The 27,052-nt window shown below is 34.7% G+C and overlaps 2 protein-coding genes across 13 annotated transcripts in view; both read right to left on the bottom strand.

Moving 5' to 3' along the window:
* Nucleotides 1-27,052, bottom strand: part of Nca (neurocalcin homolog) — a 162,323-nt gene that overhangs the window by 33,168 nt on the left and 102,103 nt on the right. The gene's annotated exons all lie outside the window — the stretch shown is intronic.
* The window catches only part of LOC139778867 (neuronal calcium sensor 2), a 150,600-nt gene that overhangs the window by 22,127 nt on the left and 101,421 nt on the right, over nt 1-27,052 (bottom strand). For all 10 annotated transcript variants that reach the window (XM_071716993.1, XM_071716995.1, XM_071716996.1 and 7 more), the window contains 3 exons: nt 15,700-15,818; nt 11,941-12,084; nt 1,547-1,675 (listed from right to left, as the gene is read on the bottom strand). In XM_071716993.1, the coding sequence (XP_071573094.1) occupies nt 1,547-1,675; nt 11,941-12,084; nt 15,700-15,810 (384 nt within the window). In that variant the 5' untranslated portion in view covers nt 15,811-15,818. The remainder of the gene's footprint in view (nt 1-1,546; nt 1,676-11,940; nt 12,085-15,699; nt 15,819-27,052) is intronic.

Genomic DNA, 27,052 nt, shown 5'->3' with positions numbered 1-27,052 from the left:
ATTATATTTACATTATTGCAGAGTAAAAACGATTTTGACATATTTACTTCGTGAGAATATACTTGGAAAAAAATAAAATAATGAAAAGCTGGGTTAAAATGTATAAAGTTTATGATAATAATACTTTTATGAAATACATCGTCGCATTTTTATCACGATTTTCCGCGCTCTGTTAGCATACAAGCGAGTTTCTCTATTTACTCGGATTTATACCCGAATATAATGTGATAATTAGCTTCTTTACCGCGATTTTATCTTCGTGCCCTAATTTTCGGGTTTTATTCCGTATAATAATTTCAAGTTCTCCCTAAAATATATCCCCAGCAAGTTTAAAGTTATTATTAGATCATCTTTAGATCTGGATTTTTGGCAACGACTCCTTTTGTTTTTTGCCACGATTAAAATTCTACTGCAAAAAATTGTCATATTCTTCGCATGTAAATTGTGTGCGACAAAGTTATCATTTTCACGATATTAAAAGATAAATGTTTTACGTGCGGTTGGCCATTCCTCGCGTTATGCGTCCTTTGACCTCTCGAATTCTCTTTATCGTGCCTACAGTTATTATTGCAAAATTGTTGTACATTAATGCAAAACGAGTAAACGTTAAAATCCTAAAAGACCAGGATGCCATTTAAATATTGAAAAGCGCTTTTATCTACGCGTGTGGGGAATGTGACCTCGCAATTTTGCGGAAATTTTTTATGCAAAAGGTTGCGTTACAAAGTTTCCATTCGTCTCGGCTACCGCCCGCTGTTGCTACGTCACCGGCACAGAAACTTCAATTACTTATTTAAAAACGAGACGCGACAGCTGTATTTAACGAAGCCTCGCTTCTGGCGTTTCTGGAGAAACTCGCATACGGTCGCCGAATGGAATAGCCGCGCGGCTACGTCGACATCCGTTCTCTCGCGAAGGGGCCGTTCATGAAATATTAGCGCGTCGGTATTCGCTGCATACGCTACACAATGCGACGTAAATAAGCAGCACCGAGAGGTGCACTGGACGGACGCGGGAAAACAGTGTTGTTGATTTATTACCGTGCAATCGCGCGTTAATTATGCAAACCAGCGTCGACTTATTCGACCGAATGGAAAACAATCATTTAGGTATGTGATATGTGATCTCGTTACGGAAGAACCGAAATATCGCGTGTTTACGAATGTAAAGAGAAAAATGGAATCCAGCGTGTATCGACAAAACGACTTCAGTTCGCGCTGTGTTCCTACATTCATTGTCAAGTCTCTCTTATAGTTAGTCATCGCGAGAGAAATGTAGTGACGTCGTATGTGCAATAAAACATGAGATTACGAACTCGCGACACGGAGAAGAGAGCCGTGCATTTTTAAATATATAAATAAATATATACCGGCTGCGGAATATATCGGAATCAATTCTCCTCTCTACCAGCTCTCATTGATTAACCATGCCGATAGTACTGACGTCAAGTGATGAAAAATTCTGTATTCCGTTCAGAAGAGTTGCGGTCGAGTGCAACTAAGTGGAGATAAATCGAAGCGCATGCATTATTCATGAGTTACGGTACCTGGACGATCTTCGTCATTTCCTGCATATCGATAACGCCGTTGCCGTCAACGTCGTACATACGGAACGCCCATTTCAGTTTTTCTTCCGGCGTGCCGCTGGACGTTACGTCGATCGCCAGTAGGAATTCCTGCAACACAAAAGCCGATGGTATCCCGCATCAGTAACGTCGTTGCGCAGCTGCGCGATATCAAAACTTTTATTTCCTCGCTACAAATCTCGCCCTTTGTGCGAAACGAAAATCTATTTTCCAAGGTGTATCTGTAATACGCGTCGAAGGGAGAATCGGCTTTAAAATGCCATAATTCAAACACCCCTCTGCCAGAACCCTGAGAAATATCTCTACACTTGAAATACAATGATTCGAGCAGAAATCGGCTAGAATCGTTTTAATGCCAAAACATCTTTAAAATGACTCGGTTGAACGATTAAAATGTTAAAATCAAAACATTGAATTAAACAGAATGTTTCAGATAAAAAACAATTTCTTGATTCTTCTCAGATATTTTCAAGTCTTTAGGAATTAAAATAAGGACATTTTTTAAGATATATATTTAAAATTAATTTATTATTTGGCCTTCTTAATTCTCTTCTGTTTTATCCATATGATTATGGAATAATATTAAGAGTTGCAAAAAGTATTGAAAAGAGATGAAGAACTTTCATATAATAGATATTTTGAATTGCAAATTTAAATTTTAAAATTTGAAATTTAGATTCTTTTCCCATAAATTTATCTTCTTGTTATATTTTCGAGAAATGTGAAAATAAAATCTGACTAAGCATAAAGAAAATGTCTATATTTAAAAAATAATAAAAAATTCTTTAAGTTCTAATCAAGTTCTCTAAAGAACTCCCTAAAACTTATAGAAAGAAATATCTATTGTTAAATTATTATGTAACAAAAAGCTGTACAGTGTTCTCATTTTATAACATTGCGATGGATTTTGCGAGTTATTATGAAAGATCTTTTTATAAATTGTAAATGGTAAAGGTTATAATTGTCTTGCATATCTCGTTAACGACCCTCTCAATATCTTCCAGAGATGTGTTATCGATCATCGCACGCGTCACCATCTCGAAGTTATGGCTCCTTTTACGAGCGTCATGTCTCCGTCGCGTGTTACCGGCCCGAAATCGCGTAAACGTAAAAGCTCGCGCGATCATGATACGGCGTCACAATGGCGGTCGTGATTGTGTCGAGCGAATTTGTCGGGTCGAATCCACGCGGGGTATACTCGCCCCAGGCCGATACCTTTCGAGTAGCAAGTCGTTAGAGAGCAGTACGTTCCGGCAGAACTGGGTCACCTGCCGCCCGAGGTAGACAAACGAGACGAGGGCTTTATAGGGCGGAGAAGAGGGCGGACGGAGGACGAGCCGGTTCTTTGCTCCACCTGACCTCTGAAGTGTCACTTCTCGTATTGACCTCGGAGAAAACGAGAAAGAGAAAGAGAGGGAGGGAAAAAGGAACGGTCCATTTCCCTTCTGCGACTAGCCTTAGGCTCACACTTATTTTAGATGCAGCTTACCGGCGAAGCTTACGAAAGAACCCGTGGAAAAGCTCTGACATTACCGAAGAAATGACGACCGATACCAGGAAGAGAAAACATCTTTGTGATGCCATTAACTGGCCTTGCAAACACCATGCTCGTGAGAATAAACGCGAGGCGAATGTTGAGATTGGAGCGAAGTGATTTTCCTGGAGAGTTTTCCGAGTAGCACTCGCGATCGGTATTCCTCGAGCGGACATTCAAAACAGTTACTTGATAAATGCATAGAGCAATTATGCAATCAGACGCTCCGATAAAAGGGCGGATTTGGTAAAAAATAAGAAACTGCGTATAATATGTAAAACGTTTCTAGAACAGGCTTAAACCTTCTCATTAATTTGAAATATTAAAACTATCTTATAGCAGTTAGTAATATAGTCCACATATTACGTGATATATCCTTTAAATTCATAAAGCAGGGACAAAATTAATAATTTTTTTATTTAATTGTATAATTGTATAATAAGATTATTTTATTGTCTAGATGAGAACAACTAAAAAAAATTATTCTCACCTATAATCATCAATATGTAGTAGAAAGTAGATTAAGTCTAATAATGTTATGATATTTAAATAACGTGTCGCCAAATATAACTTTTTGCTCGTAAATTATTTACTCTTAATTATTTTTTTCTCACAAATTACTTCCTGTAAAATAACTCATCTGCACAAATTAATATTCAGACTTTTTAAACATTTTTAGATAAGAGTAGTTTTCGTATTTATTATTTTCAGAGTCACGTATACAGCTTTAGGCAGGATCGTGATGTGGATGTGGAAAAAGACACAGTGCTTTGGTCGGAAATCCCTATATACGTCGTTCACGTTAAGTTAAGAAAGTCAAGGTAAAGGAAGTCGAAAGAACGTGGGTCGCGCAATTTCCGTCAATCATTAATTTGGTTTGTTTACACACCACCTTTATTTTGTACACCAATTTTACCATCGTCGGAAGCTAGTTCATATATGACACCCTTGGGGATATTTAAACTTTATTCGTATTTCAAAAATAAATGATGAGCGATTGGAAACGATTAACAGAGAAGTTTTGTACTTTCTTATAGGACAATTTTCAATAAATCACGCATTAAAATATTCAATAATATAAAATTAGTCCTATCATCACAACTTAACAACCTATTCTTGATTAAACATAGACTAATTTTTGGTTTCTAAGTACACCAACGTGATGATCTCGGAAAATGTATTTATTGTAGTTTTTAATTAAGATATAAATTATATAAATAGCTTCTTGTGAAATAAACTTTAAAAGACGAAGATATATATAAAATCTTATATCTCGTGTGTTATTTTCAATAGAATCAGAATCTTCTAAGATTCATAATATATTTTAGATAAAGTTATTAAATGCTTAATATTAAAAATAAAAACACTGTTAAAAGACTTCCCTTTATGTCTTTATTTATTTATCAACCCTTCGGAACGCAATTTCCTTGAAGTACAGAAAATCCAAGACGCATTTCTTGTTTGTTACTGAAACAATCTGAAGTACAAACGCACTCTACGGTCTTTAATTGAGATAAAACGTTTCCTTGGTTGCGAGTATCTCACTATCTTGAGAACAAGAGTCTAGTCTTGAAACTGATATTATTGACAAAGGGCAGCCACACACAGAATGTGTTTTAGGAGAACTGTAGGCTCGCATCCGCAGGCTTATTTTAACTTTTTGCATCATAATCTTTAATCATGAAAATCGTATCACGCTAAAGCTTTATTCGCGCTTTCGAATCGTCCACGCTTTGCGTGCTCTCGGAATTATAATATGAAATGCAAGTAATAAATTTAAATGCATATGTATATATTTTTATGATGTGTGCCATATAGCCAATATATTGAATATATATACATTCACATACATTGAATTGTACATGCTGCTCTGTTGATATTGATACGATTTGTCCATTGAACGTGAATAATTTATATCTTTTAATGCACAATTTTCAAACGTGCATTGTAATATTGTAAGTATGTAACAAATTTATTATACAAGGATCATATAAAAAACAATTTTTTAAAAACACACTAGTACGAAACCTAACTTGTGGAAAGATAAGTATGCTATTTTCACGCTTATCATTCTTAAATTACATAAACCGCGATTCGTATTAATGTTTTCGCGGTCATGTTCTACAAACTTTATGCTTTCAACACTTGGCTATTAAAAGTTTAAAGCATGTTTCATCGTGAAGTGAAAACAACGAGTAAAACAAGAAAAGGGCACAAGAATGCGGTACGAAGTATCGGAGGAACGTACGCTTCAAAACTAAGCAACTTCGAACATTGAGAAATGTTCCTTCGAACACGAACGTTCCGAAGTGGATTTTCAAAATGGACCTTGCCGAATGGATACTAATGGAAATGCAACCTCAGGATCGCGATCGAGCGCTCTTTAAGAAAAACGAAAAGGTCAAGCCTGTTCGTGATTCAAGGACGGACATGAAAGTACAGAAAAGCTTTCTGTAAAACATACACTTTTTTCTTGCACACGGGTTACGTGACGTATGATATGACCTTTTACTTTACCGCAACGTAAGTGAACACCCTGAACATTTTGTGTAATCGTATTCCACGTAAAACTCGAAGTTCTCTCAGAAAAATCTTTAAAACGTTTTTAATGACTTTAGTTTTACGAATAAATCATGACCGTGTGTCAAACGAGATATAAATAAAAATTGCTTAACGTTATCGCAAATGCGTAACGCAAAACTGAAACTCGAAAACATTCGTTTTAGATTTTTTACCATAGTATGTTTTATAATGTCATGTTTCTATCATGCAAGAATAAATAAAGTTATTAGAAAGTTGTTCTTCCTGAAGAGGTGATGCATCATGTGCTATCTCATGTGGAACATAAAACTGACATAAAATATAACTTTACACTTAGAATGAATGTTCACTAGTGTTCTATCAATATCATTCATGTATAATGTGCAATTATTGGTATTAATAACGCAAATAAATTAGCGATATATCCGTAATGTTCTTTAACTTTACTGGCCCCCATTTACTGCAATTTTGCAGCTTGTATAATCATGAAGCAGCAGGCAAGCAAATTGATATTCTGGCATTAAACGAGAAATTAATATCAGCCTAACGAATTGTTGGAATATTATAATTTATCTCAGTACTAAAGAGAATGGAATGGAAATACAAAATAACACCAATATATGAAACAAGAGTGAATAATATGTATTTGTTTACCTTAGAGATAAAGAATCGTATCTCCATTATTTATAAATTTAGAGAAAACAGGGCTTAAAGTTTTAAATTGGGAAATGGTGTATTTTTAAGATATAAAATAAGAGTAGCAATTTGATTTATTAAGTTTTTAATAAAATACGATAATTTAACCGACATGTTTAATAGAACAACTGTCAATAACATGCTATACCTGACCAAAATTAAGGCACTATAAACTTTTTCTAAATATTGTACCTCAGGAACTAATAATAATAATGGACAGTAGTAATAAACACCCCTTTACCATTATATAATTTAAGCTCCTGGTATACTGGAAAAAGTATATTAACTCCATTTTGACAAAAACTGGAGATACGATTCTTTACCTTTAAGATACAGATATACAGGATAAAGTTAGAGATCGCAATCTCAAAATGTCCTTTTGAAATAAGCTTTGGAGATAAGTCTTTAGCGAGTTAACTTTCAGTCCCAAATGGTGCGTCCGAGTGCAACAATGCAATTACACGGTACGCCGCGCGAAAAGTTTTCAAGGGAAAGGCGTGAATAAAGCTCGTACTCTCTTCGAAATCTTCGCAAATTCTCAGACAGTAGAGAAACTGCAGCACTAGTTCGTTTGTAACAAAAGAGTATATATTATATATTTGGCTAAATTATCAATTAATCAAATAACTTTTTTATTTTTAAACTATTGAGTATTCATATACATGTATGAAATGTAGAGACTTTCTTTGCTTTTAATCAAAATTTGTTTGATATCAAATATTCTGTTTCAATGGATCAAAAGAGATGACGATTGCGATATGTAACATATTTTCTACATATAAAATATAACGTATAAGATAAACTAAAAAAGTATTTTATTTTAATAATTTACAATATTAATTTAACATCATAAGAGATGGATCTTTAATCTCATAACAAGTAATTTTTTTTATATATATTCGTGAACTGATTTAAAAAAATCTGTCTTCTTTTAAAAAGATTATACTTTAATACAAAAAGCCAAGCGACATTCAAAACTGGGAAATATCTTCTTTATAAATAAGCCATATGTGAAACATTGCATTTAATATCGAGCAGCTTTCGGCAGAAATACAGAAGATACCCATATAAACCCGTATAAACCCGTGTAAACCCCTTCACAAAGAAACATAGGAATATATCAACGTCCTGACATCGAAGAATATTTGTTATGTCACTCGTAATATATTTGGATACACTGAGAATGTGCAAAGCACTGTTTATGCAGAACGGAGGTGTTTTCGATTCCCCGAGATTTCAGATACTGTCCAGAGGAAAGACGATGAATGTAAACGGAATTCGAGGTCTTTCTAAATAAGAAAAGTTGCAAGAACGCCAAGATAGCTGACCCGTCTGTCATTTATCACCGTTCCGTCGGAATTGTTCGGGAAATAAAGTTTAAACTGCCGGAAGTTCTGGCTAAATCTCTAATGGCTTTTCAATGTGCGAAACGCTTGAATTAGCTCATTACTCCTTCCCCGCAAAAGTTGCGGAAGTTTAATTAGAGAAAGTTCGCAGTTGAAAATTATACGTCTTGATGAAAATTATTAACAAAACAAGAGTGCACTCTCAATCATATTAAAAACAAAAAATATATTGACTGCACGTATTTGCATGCGTATTGTGAGGCTTATGCAAGAATTTGAAGTCACATACACTACATACACTTTCAACAAAATCATGACAACCTTCTAAGCTTACGTCACTTAAATAAATATCGTACACGTTAGCAAAAATTTTGTACCATAGTCGATATCTTCAGTAACATCTAAAACTAATTTAAAAATTATCGATTCCAAAATAAAAGAAACACAGCATCGAGAAGCGCAAAAATGAAATAAATATAAGTTAAATTCTATTCGTAAAAATAAAAAATATACAAAGAGTAATAATTTTAGATATTTTAAGTTGCACTTAGAAAAGATAAAAGAAAAAACCTATTTTCTCTCTCTCTCTCTCTCTCTCTCTCTCTCTCTCTCTCTCTCTCCAGCATTTAATAAGATTAACAAATAAGAAAATAAAGATAACAAATAAAAAAACTAATTTCCAGCTTCAATTCGTCAAAATCAACTTCATGTGTCATCAAACGGCGCTATAAAACTTCTCGCTGATAAAGAGACATACATATATTGTCTTTCCATAAAATCCATCGCTTATTACTGCCCCTATTATTATCGACGTTCTGGAAGACGTCACCATCGAGGGAAGTTCTTTCCATTTAGACAATATCGTGAGGGTCAAACTCAGATGATAACTTTGTCCGGATTTTCCTCGAAGAAAAACGGGTGGCAAGAAAACTATTATTTGGATATGATATTATCATATCCAAAGAGAACGCGATGGACAGAGCGTCCACAGAAGAGAGAACGAGTTTTTATTATATATAGATAGCTATTAGTCTCGACATGATAAGGAGAATCGAATGGGGAGACCACCAACGTTTGGTTCGTGTCCCCCGGCTTATCGGTGAAGCTCGCAATATTTTCAGCTACATGCTGAAGGTTGCAAAATGTCTTTCTCACCGGCGATAATATTCATAGCGATAATAATGCAAGGAGCCACGTCTCATCGCGGGTTTACTTAATATCAGAATAATAGTCGCTTAGAGCTTACGCGAGCGTACATGCTGTACACAAACAGAACTTCAGCTCGCGATGAAGTTACAATGGAGCTTACGTATTGGTGAAACTCCGGCGAAACTTCGCCATCTCAACGCAAAATTTCTTGAGTGTTGTACAACCGCGAGATACAGGCGCGAGGCAGATTGCATCTACAACTCGCCGGTTATTAAATGTCCGCGTCGATGGACTGCTTGGACAAAGTTTGTATATTCATGATTTGGAACGTAGATTGGTTTGTTTCGCGTGCTCGATATTTCCAAGACTTCGGACAATGATTTATTGTGTTTACTTCTGCAATGTTTCAAATAAAAAGGAAGCAATTCTAATTATTTTCACAATAAAATATAATTTATAAAATTGCAGTCATTCGTATTCCTATTTTGTTGAATATATAATTTATGTTATGTATTACAGACTATCTATCTTCTGTTTGCTTTCGAATAAAATTTTAAACGAGGGAATTGAAAACAGATGTGTCTGTTTTTCATTTAGAAAAGAAGTTTACAAAAGAAACAAACTGCTCCGATTTAGCGGCGATTTAATACCATGAATTACATATAATGTTCGTAAGCGTAAAAAAATGTAAATAAATACTAAGCTTAGTATTTCAATTAGTTTCAAGTAACAAATTTTAAATTTTAGTTAATTTTAATAAATTACAGACTTAATAAGTGATAACAAATCCTGTATTTTAGTAACAGATTCAATATCAAGCTTCGATAACAAGCTTTGTATTTCGATTAATTATAAGAGAGAATTGTATTTTCATGATTAAGTTTCATATTTAATACTGAAATGTGAAATAATAATTTCTCATAATATATAATAATTTTTATTAATAAAATACTATCAAATGGTGTAGTTACAAATTATATCACTTTATTTGATATATTAATAGAACTTCATATTATGTAGAACTCCTAGGTAAAGTAAGAAATAAATAATTTATAAGCTTAACAATATTTATATACAAGGGTCTTGATTTAGGTGAATGAATAATTTACACATTAACATGAAGTTATCTTGAAGATAGTTCGCTCCAATAATTCTGTTAAAAGAAACGCATTCACGTAATACGCTTTGCTGAGCAGATGATTAGTGTAGCGCGATAATATGTTAAAAACAGAAAATAAAATTTTACGGAACATGCTTAACCTGAAACCTTATAAAACGCTTCAGACTCCATATTCAATATCTACGATTAAACTAGACAACAATAAAGCTCTCTAGATATACAATCAATATACACGATTAACTTTTTGCCAAATATGTCGTAACAATCTTTCAACGTTCTTTCTAACACGCGCGTTTCGTACAATAAGATAAACAATATTATTATATTCTTTCCCAATATCACCAATAACAATAATGCAGTATGAATTAAATTGAACGCGCAATTATTGTAGAGCATTATATTGAAATTTTAAAATTTATTTTATACACATGTTATATGAAATTCTATATTACTCTGAATATACGTAATATAGAATTTCCGATATTATTTCAAAGCACGAATAATTTTCTCTCTCTCCTTTATTTGCCTTATTTCTTGCATACTAATATCAAAGCAAAGGGAGAGAATGACTACATAATGTGTAATATCACGATATTCCTACAATGGATATATAATTTTTATTACTTTTAAATTTAATAAAGTTACAATATTACATATTTTCTCTTACTTCTCATAATTTGTATGTCAATTTTACATATTTCATGAGTCTACCTACTACTTTTTTACTTTCTCCCTTAGATTATCTCTAAGAGATGAAAAAATTACGATCAGACATTAACATATTACGAAGTTTTTATAATTAGTTATAGAAATCGCGTCGAGAATGGCGCGTAACGTTATTTGAAGAGAAAAAACGACACAGCGAAGGGTAAGCTGAGATGAAGACAAAAAGACAAGATGATTCTTGATACGGTGAGGCAGAAAAGTCGCTCGTCGTTCGCATTCGAAGGATGTCTTCCTATGGCGAATCATGTAGTCGCTCTAGGATGACTTTGATCAGCGATGCGATGCGAAATCACCTCACAAAGCATGACGTTAGACAAAGCTCGGGGTTTTACTCAACGTATTCGGGTCAGATGTCAAATAGCTATTCGCCGGCTGGCGAACACGACGCGTCGCACCTTTGGCTTTGGAACTATATTAAATTACCGAGCAGCGTACCTGATGGTGGCCGAGAATATCTGCTCGCTGGGTTTGCAAACGTAAGGAGACCACGTGCGACGCGAGGCACGTCTCTCAGAGGATTTCGAGTTTGAGTCAAGGCGGTTACGAAGCTACGGAGCGAGACGGGACGACGGAAAGTGACGGAGAGCTGGCTGTACTTATATAAATAACGCGTTATTAACGGCTTAAGCGGATTATGAGGGATATAAATTCGCAATCACAAACAACCGGGTATAACGAAAGAATATGCGATCTAAAATCTCGGAAAGGATTTACGTCGTCGAGCGTTTGTCGAGCGCGTAATCGGATATAAGTGTCGCTCGCGTTTTCTTTGCGCGCTCTCGTATGTTACCTAGATGAAAATCTCCCCGTATTTTAGCGCATCGTTTTACCATCTTATTGTTGTCCAATCGTTTTTCTCGACATTGCATAGATTTTACAATGCCTGACGATTCGAATTTCCAATATTCGCGGATTCCCCATATCGTCGCGCCGGTTGATCTAATTCCGTCTAATTCACGATATTTCCACGTCATGAAAACGCGATCTTCTCTTCTCGGATGGAAGTATTGCGGAGTCTAATGCGTTTCCCCGAGTCAATCAGACGCGCGGATTTTGTCGCGTACGATCGTGTTTAATCGCGCGGAATGATCGACGTGTGACGAGTGCGCGTATCCTCTTTGATTCATTCAAGACTCAAGATTCACCGGGGGGCACGGTAGTCATTACACGCCTCATTACAGCCGTCTGCGCCAATTCGTCTTTTCAAAAAAAAAAAAAAAAAAAAAAAACCTGCGGTACTCACCTTAAAATCGATGTAGCCGTTCTTGTCCATGTCGAATGTGCGGAACACGTGGTCGCAGAATTCTTCCGCGTTGCCGGACGGGAAGAACATTTTATACATGTCGACAAATTTCGCCGGCGTTAACCTGCCGTTAGGACAGTCTTGCTGTAACATTCGAAAGAACACAAAATAGTGAATTCTCTAAATTGTAGAATTTTCCTATGTTACACGTGTGACATATCTCTATCTAATTTATAATTTTTGGACAATCTTATTTTATTCCTATTTAATAAATCTCCCTTCGATTATTATTAATATACTTGTAAATGTACGATAGTATAGCTCAGTAAAAAATTTCCTTTGTTTTTTTATCATATTTCTCGCTCCATCTTTTTCATTCCTAAAATATAATTATACATATATAATTATAGCTACAATATAGTACCTACACGAGTGAAAAGTTTAGATCGCACTGAGTTAATTATCGCAATTATTTGTTCTTTACACATTTATGCTTTACTCTTCAATTTTATTTCTCTCTTATTTAATTTATCAATGCTATTTTATACAGACATATTAACATTTGTTCAATTAAAAACAAAAAAATTAAACATGTTATATTAACATAGAAAATAAGTTGCTTAAAATGCTATTTTGCATAATAACCAGATGGATAAATTTACTTCAACGAAAATAGCTCTTATATGTGCATACCAAGTAAGAGTGTTTGCGTTAATATGTTTTTCATACACTTAAGTATAAAATTTATTAAATATGGAGATTTTTATTAAATATAGAGATATACATTAAATCGGTCTGAATAAAAATACTATGATAAAATTATATTGCGTTTAAATCAACCGATTTGACTAAAATAAGACTTTCATCCCCGCGGCGAATTCTATCGATCGCGAGATAAGTATCTTCGTCTTGCCGGTTGAGCGCAAGATATGAACCCCTGAGAAAAAAATCGCATCATTTCAGTGTCATCGCTCCCTTCGTATCAGATTAGCCTTGATTTAGCACCGTTCGTTCCAGCCTTTTTACAAAACGAGCGAACGCGCGATCAAGCGGCGTCGCTTCCGCATTGGGATATTTTTCAATCTCCTTCTTCTCACCAAGGTCGATATGTGGTGATCAGTCTTCATTTATTTCAATCCACAGACTTGACGAAGTCGCGTGTGATGGGACACATTGCGAATCACACGAGGGATGTGCGCGGGCAACGAGCCGCTGTGCAATGCGACCGAATTGCGGAACGTCCACTCTAACGACTCAACTCCAGTTTAATTAGTCCGGTCGACGACGGATCCGCGTTTAAACTATTCGAGAAAGTAACTTTTCCGCGGGATTAGCTGCTTCCGCGAAAACGTCACGTCCCACTCCCGATGCAACTCACGTCACAGTTCGTGCGAGTCAGTTCCCCTCACCTTCGTAATCTAAATTGATTTATCTCGCAAGAATACTCGCTTGAAAATCTTGTTGACGATACGGTACTGTCTATCGTGTCTATATCTATAAACTTGACGCTATGTGTTAATACTTGAAAATTAATCTATTCTTAATTTCAGACCTGAGTGACTCTTGCAAGATATCATTTTGTAGCATTCTGCATATTCGTTAAATGCATTTCATATGCATCGATGATTGATGTATATAATGAAATAACGAATGTTGACACGATAGTGTTGTAATGATAATGTAATTGTATGAAATTATATGTATACAATATTATAAAGGCAGCCTCAAGCAATGCTTGAACTGTATCGATGTTGAATAAATATTTATACTACATGACATGCCATATTATATATTGTATATACGTATTATTCGCGAATGCCATGTATAAATGTATGAATGAGATAATGTGTTCTAAGATAATAACGCTCTAATTAGATCTAACAATTATCTAAATGTTAATGGACTAAATGTCAAGTTTGTCATGTACGAAAAGCATGACAATTTCAATTTATTTAAATATTTAAAACACGTATTATAAAACTCATCGTGTCAACGTGGTTTATTCATAGACGTCGAATATGTAACGAATAAATTAATAATTGCTATGTAATGAATAAATAAAATATCATACACTGAATTAATTAGCCTCGGTATCATCTCACACGACTATTTTTCAATAGGTAAATAATATATCGTAATATGTCATAATGATGTAATATTAAATTATTAATCATACCACATATCAGTTTTAAATTATTAATAAGATGTGACAAAGCTTTTCGCAATGTAATTAGACAAATAATGTCATAATATTATCTCGAATACCTTTCATTTATATAAAACGTATTCAATTCAAATAAGCTATAAATGAAAAGATTTTTTTGTTGATATAGGTATATGTTGTAATTGAACTACAAATTCTTATTTATAAAATTTAAACGTGAACCTTCGTATGATTTATATTCAAATTTATATTTATAAAACTTTATTAAATTGTTAAAAATATTTCTAAAACATGTTATTGCACCTAAATTAAGTTTTAGATTTTCAAGAATAAACTATGAATGAACATGTTGTAATTTAACTAGAAATTTTCGTTTACGAAATTTCATAACCGTAAACCCTTTATGATTTCGTATAACCACTCACTGTTTCCTTACGAGAAATAAGAGCTTTTGCGAGAGTTACATGGCCGCGCATGCTTGTGAAATATCGCGCAGCATATTTAATGTGGCGTAATTGCGAATACGGGTGGCTGCATATTTATTCCAACTGACGTATCACAGATGTGTATGTTGCATTTATTAACGAATTTGCATCAATTTTATTCACATAAATGTTCATAAATATAAATAGTAAATTTCTATTTATTGTGATTACGCTGAACAAGCACAAGCCATTAATGGTAATTAACACTCTCTTTTAATGCAACAGGAAATCATAAAATATTCTTATTCATATTTTCAGAACATTCAGAAAATGAATCAATTTGCTAGTTTATATATATCTTTCCCTCTTTCTCCATACGCTTTCATTTTCAATGTGGCATTACAGTTGGGAACCCATTTATATTTGTCACGAAATGTCTATAATAAATCTCAATATAAATGTAATTTTTTTCTTCAATATTTTATCATAACATATATGCTAATGTAAATGTAAAAAAAAAAACAAATCTATCATAAAATCAAGTAATGAGATGTGATAAAAAGTTATTTAAAAAGCATAGATTAATAAAAAAGAATTAACAATCGCGCAGAGTAATTTAATAATACAACGAATATTATATAATTTATTCGTCGTGTAAAAACTGTTAAGATATATCTATTATTCTGCATCAAAGAAAATTTAGAGAGAAACTATAATTGTAAATAAACGTTATTTATTTTTTATTTATGACCAAACTCATGTCCTTTCTCATCACGTATCATCGTACTCGTTATTGTTATTACGCACAGATAAACAATGGAAGTACTAAAATGGCCTAAGAATTCTATATTCAATAGATCACGTAAATGAAAGTAAAGCTCTTAGCAAAAGATAGAAATGAAAACAATTCTTTGGAAAACGCTGGAGATATAGAGTTTGTGCGAATAATTTTTCATCACTCAACAAAGCACTTTCAAGTGTCTTTTATCATCACCGCCATAATACATCATAGGACGCGATTACAGTGAGAATGTACGGAGAAAAATTGAGGTCGCTATGAAATATACGAAATCATCACAATTGCGTATTTAACAAAGTGTTCAATTTAATTCTCGACCCATAACTCAGCACCCACAACTAGCATGATATTCAGCAGTTCTCGATACTCACTTTAAAACCTTTGTACCATTCCTTTATGGTCGCTTCGTCGTATCGCGTATGCGACTTAAGGAAGTCCATATCTTCTTTGCTCAACTTGTCTTTGCTCCCGAAACAACCCATTTTGATATCTGCAACAATCAATAAAACATTTCGTGAGAGCAAATGTAAAATTTTCGATAGCAGCTATTAAAAACACTTTTCATCGCAATAAACAGGATTACCAATTTATATTTAGACGATCAATTTAATTTCTAGGCGCAGATGAACGGAATAATCAATTTAGACAATTAATTTAATTTCCAGAAGTAGAAATTATCTCATATTATTTTGCTCCGTATTTGAAGAAATAAAGTCTCGCAGCTTTCATCTTAATGTGTATTTTCAATCTCGGGTTATATGTCTAGATTAACGATTTCGCCCACCACTACCACGCTTTTCACGAACGATAAAACCTTCTGCGCGACAAGTCTGAGCTAGCCTTCTCGCGCGCCGCGCATATGAAATATTGGTGAATTATGTTAGCAGCATTGAACAAGTTATAAAGCCGGTTATAAAATAAGATATGTATGTAGTTGGATGTCTTCTACTCCTGTAACTTTATTTTACCCCATTCTATATTTTATCAGGGCGATTGCATACTTCATCTTCGTAACAGTCAATGTTATCGATCTTTGCAAAACTTTACAAAGTTTCGTTTAATTTAAGTGCTACTAACTACTAAGTACAATATGCTTATGGACAATATTATTGTAATTTCTTAGTGGTCTTAACGTTACGGCACACTATAAAATTTAGTAAAAGCATTATTCATTAAATAATCTCAATAATGAAGATGTATTGTAAAAATTGTTATCCCGAAGTTAATACTTTTGCAAAGAGTATTTTAATAAGTATAAGCATTTGGAAATAAGAGTATTTTAATCTTAAATATTATCAATTTTATTTTGTAATTTTTTTATTTATAATTCTGTATAAAAGTTGTCCGATACACACTCTTATATGTACAAAAAATAATTAGAAAATAATAGTTTATTGCAATATTAACAGGTAAATTATTAATATTAAAATATTCAATAGTTGAATTAATGAATTTAAGAATTTTACAATAATGTGAAGTTATAGTAATAATAAGTTATGAAAATACTAAAATATTTTTCGTGATCAACACATATAATAAATTCCACGTTTTTGATTACAGGATTAAATGGAAAATATTTTATTTTTTAATAAATGTTATTTTCATTACTTTCATTACCCGCGTTTCATTCTTGAATAAAATGAAATTTTAATGGTCTAATTTTTTTCCCCCCAAAAAGAAACAGATTTAATGGATCAATGTTTTCCAGAAGATAAAAATAGAAAGGTTTATTGCGAAATAAGTTTCTAATTTTCTCAGAAAAAAAAGAAACCAAGTATTAAAACTCCATTTTTGTCTATAATATGGGATAACGAACATAATGTTCCTGCAGACTAACAGATTTCTTGCAAGATTTCGCGAAAATGCATATAATTGATACCTTGGTCCGGCAACTTGCGATATAAAGCGATCTCGATAACGGCTACACGGAAGTTCTTGCCTGTTGTTACGTGGTAAGAGACTGTGTTCGTAATTTTCGAGATGTCGTATATCGCGGTGTGCCGTATATTGCATGCACATAATGCACGCAACGCACGCTCATCGTTGCACTCTCGACCGAAATTCGAAATTGTCGGTAACATCGCCATAAATGGCAGGATATCGAAACCGAATGCGTGATCAGGATGACGATGACGAATGACATATAGGCATACATGCACTATTTAGGAAAGACAAACGAGCAAGATGCTTTCAACAATTCTTGGGGGAATTTATCAGAAATAAGCATTCGTATTTAATTACGAGAGTGACTAAAAACATTTTATTATAAAAAATTTATATTAATCTATTTTATATAAGCAGTAATTTATATCACAATAATCGCTTGATGATTCTTTTTCAGTTTATTCGACAGCTGTTGCTATTTGTAGAATATGTATTTAATCTCTGATTAATTAGACTAGTATCATTTCTATTGTATGTAATAAAATATGTTTTGATATTCTCTTTCCTTAAGATCTATCTCATAAATTAGGTTTATGTATCTATTCCAATTTTTATTTCCAATTATCATAAAAATATTTTCCATTTCTTGAATAGTGTATCCTATGAAAATTATATTAAAATAAATTTAAAAAAACTTTTTCTAAAAAAAATTTATTAATTCCATTATTTCCTCTAATGTTATAATCGTGATATAATTTTAAGTTTTGGTTTCATCAGCTTTACTTAGGGTCAAAGGAAGGAAAATATATAGGCCACTTATAGCGACGGGTTCAATGTAGGGTTACGAGTGTAACCTCGATCCATCTCCGATAAAGGGATTTATAATTAAACCTGACTAAAATGATATAAATAGCAAGTAATTTTAGCTACAAAATTAATTATAAACTAAAGTTGACTAAAAAGGAACTCCGAATAATTAAAAAATGTAATATTTTAATATTATATTAATTCGTAAAATATTATAAGTCTCCCACATGATTTTCATCACAAAGTGCAAGATGTTCAACTCTTTCGTTGCTAAGATCTTTAAAGACGCAATATGCATACAGATTAATTGTTAATTTTATCACTGTCGAATACGTAAAATGCAAATATCGAAGAAAAATTAATGCAATAACACTTCAATACTAAAATTCTATAGTAAATAGTTAATTAAATTTAAAAAAAGCTTGAGGATCTCGATTAATCCTAAAGTTATATAAGTATCGTAACAGAATGTTCAGCAACCTTGATCCCCTTCGTGTGATACTTACAGGTAACACATACATGTATACCACGATAGTAGGAGAAAGAATTAATCATTATGCCGACGTTGACGCGCGAGTAATGTCGTAATGAGCTTCAGTCGATACGCGGATGGAATTATGAGAAACTCACTCGTTCCACGTCAGAACGGAGATGGAAAGGGTGGGCCGAGGGATCGTTTCGACGAGGAGGAAACGGCCGCGATCGTGACTGGCTTGGGGAATCGACGATTGCTCGTGGTCGGCTGATTTAATGGCCGGTACCGGCTGATATATCATATATGATGACGCATCGCGCGTTAGGTAACAAAAGAGCGAGCGTCTCCGCTCTCCGCGTGGTTCGCGAACGTAATACGAAAATGTGAAACACGTAAACGTAATTAACGCGCTTCGCGGTGGCGGTGGCGCCGACTGAACGTCGACGAAGTCGCGACCTGGTCCGCTGGCGGCTATTTACGAGATTAAGCGCGCGGATGAAGATTAACGGGGGGCCGCCACGGCGTGTTTATACGTGCTCGAGTTTCGGGAGAGTCGTCGATTATTCCACGGCAAACCGCTACTCGAGTTAATGCGCCGCATTCGCAAACTCCAAAGTTCTCGTTCGAGAAGAAATTACATGCCCGTCTTTCTCTCTCTCTCTTCATCTTGGCGAACGCTTTAAACTGTTGCTAAGAGATGGTAGACACAGACATTCACTGTATATTAATCGTAGGAAGGTTCTTTCGCTGCAAGTTTTAACGACATAGAGAAACCCGCGACGAATCTCGCCAGAAGGAATTTATCGATCGTGCTCCAGATGCGAAGGAGATATTATAGTTGCTGATGTACCTTTTCTCTTTTTTTGCATTTGTGTTTTAAGAATTTGATCTCTCGGAACTTCGGTAAATAAATTGAGAAAATTTGCCTGAAAAAAAAAATTGCGTCATCGATTTTTATAATCCGTATCTGGTCATTATTTAAAATGCAATTGTTACTAAAGAGTTGAACATTTTTATTGTACGCTATTTCGTGATATTGTTCCTTAACAGCAACAGATAACGAAGAAGCTAGCGCTGGGGCTCGGAATGGCAGGGAGATTATAATTGCTAATAAACTCACTTCTTAGTTTCTTATTACGTTTGCTATTCGCGAACTCGGCAATTAAACGAGATTGCTACTAAAGAATTAACATATTTGACCCCACAGTTGTATTCCTCTTATTGTTAGAGACATCATTAAGAGCGAGTTTCAACGACAGTACTTAAAAAAGTGGAACTGTAAGGTCACGAATGCAATAACCTCGCGGTGCTCGGATGTGATAATTTAACCGTTATCATTAGGAAGTCATTCATTACAATAATTATTCTATTAACTGCTCTATTATGAAGGGGAATGATAAAGAGGAAGTAAAGAGGAAGTGATTCACCGTGCTTCAATCCTCAAGTAAATTTTCATTCGAGTTTCACAAATCGTTCTAATGCACGAGGTGACGGCAACAAAGATTTTTATTAAAAAACATTTTTATTACTTTAAAGTACGGTGAAAATATTGCGTCCCTACGTAACATCGTTACATCTCTTCACAATAAAAGACGTTTCAATTTATTTTATGACTATCATTATGGAAATCTGATAAAAGCACTGAAAGTAAACGCTCCCATTTATTTTATGATCAATTTATTTTATGGGAAGCTAAGAGCTTTCCATAATATTATTATTATAATTATTCACGACCGTCGCGACTGCTGCAAACTTTAGGACTACACGTACAATCGTGCATGAATTTCAATCACGAGGATCGCGCCGGAACTCGCAAAAGCCGCGACGGCTACTGCGCCTTGCGTACAACGGAATACATCTGCAACCGAATTGATCCTGTACGTGACGAACGCGCACGTGAAGAATATTTATAGCGCAACTGACATTATCGCGCGACCGATCTGGTGCCTTTAGCGCCGGCGAACACAAAGAATTAACACCGGAACGTCCGGCCGCGCCGCGTTGCATCGGTGGTTGCATCGGCGGTTGCATTGGCGGTTCGCATTGACATCCGCATCACACGCGTCGCATAGTCGCATTGTCGTCCACGCGAAACGTGCCGCGGCGCACGACACAGTTTTGCGCGCTTGTACGAGGAGAAAACGATCCGTGTGCGTCCGTGCGCGGCCTCTTTTGTCTTTCCCTCGTTTGTTCTACACTATTCTACAGTGGCCGTGGCCCATTGTGCCCGCGACGACGTTTCCGCATTATCCGCGGACATGACTGTCCCTTTTAACGAAACGTTGTACCGCCAATGCGAGTAGATTAAGTGTATCGGACGCTCACCGCTTTCGGTACAATGGCGAATGTAAGGACGACGATTCGACGTGACTCAACTTGTCTCATTTAGATATTTTAGATGAATAGACTTGTCCGAATTGGAAGGTATAGATCTATAGATGAATAAATGAGGATACGGGACGTCTAGGGTATTCTGAGGTTGTCGGCTTTTATCTTTCATCTATTGTTTTAACTATTTTTGTCACTTATTTGTAGATCATTCTGTTCATTATCATTAGATTATCATCAGAGAAAATAGAAGAAGACTTAAAATTAGGTAAATTAATACCACGAAAAGAAATGAAGTCTACACTGCAAATCCAAGGGTGTTATTTTAGCCGAAGCTCTTTTTATACATTTCTTGCCGTTTTAAATCACGCCATTTAACGATTGAATGTATTAACTTTTTTAATACGATTAAACGTGTTAAATGACGTAAGGTAAGAAACATGTAAAAAGAGCTTCAGTCAAAATATGTTACTTTTAGACGTTTATGCGTGTAAAAATAACACACTTGGATTTTGCAGTGTAAGAATTAATAATGTGTATAAAATGTATACTACCTACATATATTTATTTTTTAAATTTAGGCTCCTTTTCTCATGCGACATATAAGTTGATCTTTGGCGCCGTTTTTTTTTCTCGGATAATTTGTCTCCATGTCGCTCTCGCAGACACGGGCTTGTTACTCAACTGTGTAAACACGTAACGCGATACTGCCAGGGAAGAGCAGTACCTAAAATAGATATTTCACCATACGTAGCTATCGATCGCTTGTAAAGGTCGCAATATTTGCAGTGGCAAATCAAAAAGGAATTTCACGTCCTCATTTCTGCAATTCTCACGGTGGTAATTCGTCACGAAATGTGGACGGAGCAGAACAGGCAGGTAGTTTTTCTCGCCACGCAGAAGCGATTTTATAGCCAAGTACGCTATTAATAATGGCAATGTCTATTATTAATATAGCGCACTTGGCTATAAAACTACTTTTGTGGCGTGGGCGAGTTAAAGTGTCGCTACCATGTGTAAACGTTACGACATGCAATTTATGGCTTCGACTGTAAAGTGCTAAGTGCTGGAAAACGATATCGCGATAATATTGCCCCGAGACGGAAAGTTCGATCGAGCAAATATCAGTCATTGCAATCGTACATATCATGCTGATAAAATCACAATTCGGAGATCTTTTGCAATTCAAAAATATTACAGAAGTCAAGACAATCGTAAAACTAAAGGAGATGTATAATTTTCAAATAAAATTACGTCTTATTTTTGTGGAATATATTCGAGCTACAGCTTTTCTTTTTTAATCTTCTCTTTAATATTCAAAGATATTCCTATATACATTTTAGTATTCTCGTCCTTACATTGCACTGTCGCAATTTGGCTTTTGTGAAAAAAGAAATATGAGTTATGTAAAAAATGTATGAAAATTAATTTGCAAAATTATGACAAATTAGACGATGCCAACACGCAGATTAATCCCTATACATTTTGTGACACATCCAAAATATCCATATTTGATTAGTTAATTACAAGACCTGAAATATAATTAACTTTGTCCTACGTGGCAGCTTTAATTTTAAATAAAACTTAACTGTGTCATGATATCTAGCCATTCGCTCATTAAGACTTCAAAGATGTGGCGAAATTAGACTGAGAATTAATAATTTCACGTCTTCGTCTCTAGTTTTTGTGCTGCATTTCGACAATTGAAACATATCGCGGTCAACTGTACCTATACAGAAATACATAAATGTATAAATGTTTAAAAAGTAATTGGAGAGCAATTCCATGCTTCGAGATATAAGAAACTTCTTATTCACCAAGCGTACCGTCGCGACAGCGCTTATATCGTCGATGCGACCAAACGCCGGCCCTACTCTTCGTTTTTATTTACCGAACTTCGTCGTCGTGGAGCCGCAGCGATGAAAAATTTCTTAGGAGCATTGCTTCTCGCCCTCAAAAACTTTCTGAAGGCCGTTATTGTACGCGCGCCGCTGAAGCCTCCGGCCTAGTAAAAGTACCGTGGGGGAGTTTCATTAAAATTTCCTGGCAATACCACGGGTACGTTTCCCTAGAAAGTACGGCGAGGAGAGTTTCAACAATGTGTCCTCTCCTTAAAGACTTTACGGATTTTGTTGTATTAACGACGACAGTGTGAAATTTAATCCTGGACTAATTCTCCAAGATTTCAACAAATGAGCGTCTAATCCGTCCGACTTTATGCACATGTTCGAGCAATGTGATTCACCGTTTTTTTTTCCAATAAAAAGTATAACAATTAGAAATCTTTTTAATATAAAAAAATGCAAGCGGCTTTATTATAAAAAAAAAATATCACTAAATAATGTAACAAATAAGCGATATTCAAGCAGCGATACTTTGTTAAATGATTGTTCAGTTTATAATAATTGTAATACAGAAGTAAACCGAGAAAATATCGCTAATACCCATAAAATAATACATCTCACCATTGCATTGACTGTTTTAGCGATCTGTTGTTATTTTCGCGACACAAAAGATCATACATAACCGTGAATGGTTGCGGTGCATACCTCTTGCTATGTCGAGCGTGCGGGAAATCTCGCTAATGCCGTTCATAGTTAAGTAGCCTAATTGCGCACGTGAGCAATGTGCGGACTAAGGGGCGCACAACAGCATAATGAGCGGTGAATTTATGTACTATCATTCTAATGGCGGTGCCCTTACGCGGACTGAAACGACCGACCGAACGGAGACAATGAAAACGACGATATAATGCCAAGATCGCGGCGGTGTTAGCTAATGGGCGCTTCGCTCGTGTGTCGTGGACAACGTTAACATAGTTACGGTGCACAATGGTGCGCCAGCACGAAAATGGAGGGAAGACAAATAATCCGAACGACGGGCCATGGGGACGTTGCAACGTCCGGCAGCTTCGAATATTAAAGCGATAGCAACGTGCTGCCTCGATCGTGTTGCAACCGTGAATTCTATCACGCGGATTGCGTTACTGAACAGCACAAAGGTGCATGCGCGTATGCATATTATATAATTACAGAAGCAAAACTCGTGTCGCGTACCTCGCAGTCTTTTTGAATAATTTATAGTCTTGCATTTACTGTAGTTTGCTGTATTAACTTTCGCTCAGCACAAAATCAACCATATTTCAAACTCGTGAAACAAGAAAGCCAATAAAATTCATCCGAAATGTCTGCATGTGTAAGAGCCATTTTCAACCGTACCTCAGAAAATGGTAGGTGCGAGTTTTGTCTCTATATCGTTCTCGTGTAGAGTGTTATAAGCTGGAAATGGCAATATGTGTATGATCGCCAAGTATAACTCGAATGACATGATGATGTACACATCAGCGTTCGTTGTGCTTTCGCTATTCTCATTCGTCATATTTGCGTGGCACGCTATACGCTACGATGATTAATCAAGCAAGCTTGGGCGTTTCATGGAATGCCCTGCTGGGCCGACCAGCAAAATAATGAAGCGCTATATCAATTCGTTTTCTCGCCCGAAGTGTTTACTCAAAATTACTTTGCATCGTTGCCTGATTATTCTCAACGCGATTGCACATGCCCCGTGTACACGTACATGCGATTTTAATAATTCTCCTCGAGTTTCGGTCTAAAGAAGACGAATTGAGTCGCAGCCGGTGATAAACGCGACCTGACCACGCACACAAGCCTCCGTTGACCTAAAAAAAACTAAGCTTCCGTAGCGAGCGACACGCAAGTTGATTAGCTCAGTGAAGTCTGCGCATGAAACCGGACGTAAGATTTTGTTTATTTCTAAGCAGTCGATTTCTCTTTCGCGAGAAACAAAAAAATACTATCAAAGCGTCTACAACTTACGTGTAAACGAAAGAAATGCACTTTTCGTTGTCAAAAGACGAATAAAATTTTATATGATATTATTAAAATAGTTTTATTTTAGAATGTGTTGCCAATGTAGCGATTGGGTGGAATTTCAAAGCATTACCTCGATATTAATATTAATTAGATTTAAAAAAATATTATCCTCCATTATTATTATCGCGTTTACATTTTGATTATAAATGTTATTATTATTAATAATCAATTAAAATTGAGAATGGTTTACAAATATATCCAGCTGAAATATTAACTAAAATAACTAATAATATAATAGTAAAATAATATATAATGAAATATTACATGTTTATAAACGGAGTCTATGGGCCGATTTTCACAGTCTCTGATTAACTTGATCCTCCGATTAAACTCACTCTTTATCTCTTTCTAACTGTCCCTCTTAGACCGGTATTCATAGTCGAATCTTTATATTTAAGACCATCTTAAGTACGATCTTAAGATGTTATGAACCAATCACAGAGCCGTATTGGCATCTTAAGACATTACTTAAGACGGTTTTAAAATAAGAACCGACTATGAATACCGGCCTTTTAGAGCCGATTTCACAGTCTCCCATTAACTTGATCCTCCGATTAAACTCACTCTTCATCTTCATCTCTTTCTAACTGTCCCCTTTATATCCGTTTCTACTATTCTAATGCAGATTAACTTTGATCTTGGTTGAACTTACCTTTTATCTTTTTTAAATTTTAAGAACTAGAAAAAGAAAAAAAGCAAGTTAAACCGCGATTAAAGTTAATCTACATTGGTAGAAATGGAAAGAGACGAAGAGTGAGTTTAATCGGAGGATCAAGTTAATCGGAGATGGTGAAATCGGCCCTATATATCCTTATAGCGCATACACACATTATTTTTCAAGAGAAATAGATGATAAAAAATTCTTCGACTTTAATTTAATGCTGAATTAAAACTTAAGACCTTTGACTTTAATTTTATGCTGAATTTCTCGACAAATTTGAAGTAAATCTTTTTCTCGGAAATATCTATCATTTATATCTTTTTAATACTTTATATTGAATTCAATATTTAAAAAAATATTAAGCATCGAATTAAAATTTTGAGAAAAAAATCCGCATGGGTTTAAATATTTTGTTATCCAATTGCATTCCGGAAGTTTATTTCAAGAAATACTTTTTGTTTGTCATTACCTATAAATTAGAAAAAGATATAGGTATATATATGTATACCATCACGTATCTGTTAAAAAAAGATATAAGGAATGTTAATAGAATCGAATAAAAGAGATATTGATATAATCAATAAAAGGAATATTGATATAATCGAATTACAATTATATTAACCGAAACGATTTTGTAATAAAACCAAGCGAAATAAAAATGCTTTATGATACATTTAGCACAAGTCCAGAGAGCTATTCCCCGTATTGTTTCTCGCTAAATAATAACGCTCATACTATCGGTACGCGGTTGTCTTATCGCAAAAGCGTTAATCAGCAAGATACATTTGCCCTGCAAATTTACTCTCCGTGCACATTATCGGACCGCGCGGGCGAATTAGGACGCAAAATGGGTGCGGAATAGCGCGAACAAACTTTCGAGAAGCAAGTCAAAGTGCCTCAACATAAACGAAAAAGTCTCGCGCTACCGAGTGCTACCGCACCAGTACGCGGATTGCGTTCAAGTAAAACGAAACAATTTTCTCCTTTGAAGTTGCGAATGAAGTTTCCAGTTTGCAACGAGTACGCGGGCGAGTACACAAGTCGCTCCGATGACGTAAGGAATGCAAGCAACCCTTATATCCTATAACTTTTACCTTCATAAACTAGTAGCTAAAATCCCACAATTGTTAATTAATTTTTCGACGTTTGATTCTATCTTCATTTTGTGTAATTTTAATTTCTTAACGTACCATGTGTTATAATTTTATTTTATCTTAAGATGAACTGACGCATTATGTGAATTTATTCGTGTGCGAATAAAAGATAATGAAACAGTTCACATTATTAAAATGTTAAGAATTTAATATAAATAAACTTTTATACGTAATAAACGTTTATAAGTAATAAAATAATGTATCAATTAGTTACACTTAATGAAACTAAAATACTAAATTTACTAATATTTGTATACTATTTGCTTTTAACTTTATGTTCGATTTTAGTTTTCTAAAGTAGTAAAAACGACCATAAAAATGTTTTTCCTCAGAACTGTTTTCCATAATAATGTAAGAGAACTCACATGATATTTTATCCAGTAAATTTTAAAATGTTTTTTCCTCAGAACTGTTTTCCATAATAATGTAAGAGAACTCGCATGATATTTTATCCAGTGAATGTAACTCTCCTTTATATATACCTGTCAAGTTTTAATTAAAAGTAGCCACAACTATTACTAC

This window comes from Temnothorax nylanderi, unplaced genomic scaffold (assembly GCF_030848795.1).
Source record: "Temnothorax nylanderi isolate EJ_2023f unplaced genomic scaffold, tnyl_v1.0 TNYL_tig0199_pilon, whole genome shotgun sequence".
In the NCBI taxonomy this organism is placed as follows: domain Eukaryota; kingdom Metazoa; phylum Arthropoda; class Insecta; order Hymenoptera; family Formicidae; genus Temnothorax; species Temnothorax nylanderi.
This window is presented reverse-complemented; position numbering and strand designations above follow the sequence as displayed.